At 37.1% G+C, this 3,105-nt stretch overlaps 1 protein-coding gene across 2 annotated transcripts; it reads left to right on the plus strand.

Moving 5' to 3' along the window:
* Positions 1–762: 762 nt before the first annotated feature.
* Positions 763–2,588, plus strand: LOC309699159 (uncharacterized protein; the record flags this gene model as incomplete). Of its 2 annotated transcripts, none has more annotated exons than XM_082522040.1 (2): positions 763–1,760; positions 2,262–2,588. In XM_082522040.1, the coding sequence occupies exons 1-2, from the start codon at positions 933–935 to the stop codon at positions 2,586–2,588; spliced, it is 1,155 nt and encodes a 384-aa protein (XP_082378166.1). In that variant the 5' UTR covers positions 763–932. The 2 variants fall into 2 exon arrangements, with proteins under 2 accessions (XP_082378166.1, XP_082378167.1); XM_082522041.1 differs by having other exon boundaries at positions 2,385–2,588.
* Positions 2,589–3,105: the final 517 nt, after the last annotated feature.

Consider the following 3,105-nt stretch of genomic DNA (forward strand, 5'->3'; position numbering starts at 1 on the left):
AATAGTACATTCACGTTGTTGTAAAAAGCATGATAATATATTAAGTAATCCAAAGTATTCAGAATATGTTACTGTCATTGAGTAACGTAACGGAATACGTTACAGAATACATTTTGGGGCATGTATTCTGTATTCTGTAATGGAATACATTTTAAAAGTAACCTTCCCAACACTGTGGGCCTTCACTAACCTGAGGTCTAGACTGTCAGTTGCTTTTAGCTGATCTTAACTTGAGGACGCAGTCACTTGTTCCAGTTCCTCTGTGTCATATATTCCAGTATCTGAAATGGGAGTTTTATAGTGGTACTGACATGCTCTCATCCGACCTGGGTATAGGGGTGGAAGACCAATCTAATGTGTCTCTATAAAATAGACTAATGTTCTGTTTTACATGTGTTACGTATTAAATAACTAATGAAAAAAACTGTGATGACGATGATGATGTTAATTTGTTTTGCAAGCATGTTCCTGAGAACAGGGGGAATCTCTTCATTCCTTGTCTGTGGCTGCTTTTTTCTCATCTCTCTTTGGAGGACAAACAAAAAAAAAGGATGATGTTGTGTTGCTGCAGATTACGGAAGCGTAGAGCTGCCACCCAGGCAAAAGAAAAATACAAGTGTATCACGTTATAACGTGAAAGGTTTATTGTTCTAACAAGATACTTTTCCTGTTTGTACAATATACTATCATGTTTGTACAATATACTTTTCACGTTTGAACAACATAATATCACGTTATTACAATATACATAATTATCACGTTCGTACAATATAAATATTATATTGTATGAACGTGATAATTATATTGTTTGAACAATAAAATTTTCACGTTATAACATATATTTTATTGTTCGAGCATGATATATTGCCGTAAAGATACGGAAGTGTAAAACATAGTGAAGTGGGTGACAGTGCAGATCAGAGTGCGAGAAAATGGCTCGTTTATTGGAATTAATTAAGTTCTATTTTATGCTTGGATTGAGGCATGGGGAGATTTTGCTGTTATTGAGCAGTTTGGACAGTATTGTGATAAGCATGCGGACACTTAGAAGAAACCTAAAACGCATGGGACTGTACAGGAGAAAGAATGAGTCCGATCCGATTGAGGTGGCACGATTTCTTATTGATCAACTGGAGGGACATGGGAGGCTCCATGGATACAAACTACATCACCTGAACTGCATTCAGGCAGGTTATGTTGTCACGCAGAGTACTGTGAGACATTTACTGAAATATCTTGACCCTTACGGTGTTGAGCAACGACGCAGAAATCGCCTAATGCGACGCACGTATGTAAATCCTGGACCAAATTTCATGTGGCATGTTGACTCCTATGACAAACTGAAGCCTTTTGGAATCTGTATAAATGGAGCTATTGATGGGTTTTCGAGAGTTATGATTTGGCTTCATGCCTATTCAACAAACAATGATCCCAAAGTCATTGCTGGATATTTCATAGCAGAAGTTGAAAAGAGGATGGGAACACCTGCTAGGATTCGCTCTGATTTGGGAACAGAAAATGTCATAATGGCCGAGATGCAACGATTCTTGCGCTGGACTATGGATCCGAACGTCAGAAACTGTTTTATTACTGGATCCAGCAATCACAATCAGCGTATTGAAGGCTGGTGGGCCTTTCTGAGACGACATCATGCTCAGCACTGGATAAATCGTCTCCAGGAACTAAAAGACCATGATTGCTTTTCTGGATGTTTTTTGGACAAGCAGCTCATATTGTTTACGTGCCTGAACGTCATCGAGGTATGTAACCATGTTTATATTCTTTTAATGAGTCATTGTGTGTGTGTGTGTGTGTGTGTGTGTGTGTGTGTGTGTGTTAGAGAGAAAGAGAGACACGGAGAGAGAATAAAAAGTTTGCTTTAACACCTACCATGCACCATCCCTATTATCACTCCGTTGAGGATATGAAAAAAAATGCATATTTCACTGGCCAGAAACATAAAATCGCACTGTCTAAAACAATTCACGTTTAATAATTACTTAAAATTTTCCAAAGTATCACGTGTCTACCACTGTTATTCTTGTTGTTGAGTATTTTTGATAAACTCTGTTTTTCCGACTGTCATTGTGTGGTGCTTTTGATTGATTGATTGATTGATTGATTGATCGTACTTTATTCATCCCGAGGGAAATTGGGTTAAGGCTGCCAGCCGTGCCAGCGCCGTTTTGGGTAACATGTTGAGCCAAGAGAAATGTGTTCTTTTACTGATATGAGATTTTTTAATTTTTAATATTTAATAGGAAGAGCTGCAGCAAGTTGCACATATGTGGAACACCCATCTAATACGCAGAAGCAGAAATGCAGTTGCTCCAAGTGGACGTCCGATTCTCATGTACACCATCCCTCATCTCTTTGGAGGACAGGATCATCTGAAAGAGGTTTCTTGGGAGGCAGTGGATGCTTGTAAGCAAGAATGTCAACAGAGAGGACCTTATACCTGTGATGAAACCGTTTTCAGCTTGTGTTGCCTTATAATGTCAGAGAACTTCTTACTTCCACCAAGCACAGCAGATGAATCCATTGAACTGTATCTCTTCCTGAGAGCCTATATACTGAAGGACTTATAAACCTAAATATAATTGGGCTTTGGGAATTTTTACGCATATATTTTTGGGTACAATGTTTTATTTGTGCAATAAACAATAGAAAAGACATTCATTATTATTTTGTTTGGATTTTCGGTTCAAGATAGTAGCAAGCAAGCATGTCTAAATATATTTAACCAAATCTGCGTACTCCAACCTTTTGGCATTTCCAATTATTTTTTAACGGAATTTCTATTATATCTGATTTCTGTTTTAAGACTGTCAAAAAAACATTTTTTAAACTGCTGATCCTATACATTATCATTCATGAAATATTGTTTTCAATTTTACTGAACACATTGTGCAACTGCTATTCATCCACGAACAGTTTCTTGTAAACTGGTAAATGTACAAATTCTGCATTATTTAATAATTAACAAATAGTGTTAGATGTTAACCTCCCTTTTATTTGTGTTCAAGGAGAAGAAAACACGGACTCTTGATAAACACTACAAAACTTAACTTATGTGCCAATTTTCTGTCTTTTATTCCAGTCAAC

The sequence above is a fragment of the Aulonocara stuartgranti genome, assembly GCF_965226115.1.
Source record: "Aulonocara stuartgranti genome assembly, chromosome: 22".
In the NCBI taxonomy this organism is placed as follows: Eukaryota; Metazoa; Chordata; class Actinopteri; order Cichliformes; family Cichlidae; genus Aulonocara; species Aulonocara stuartgranti.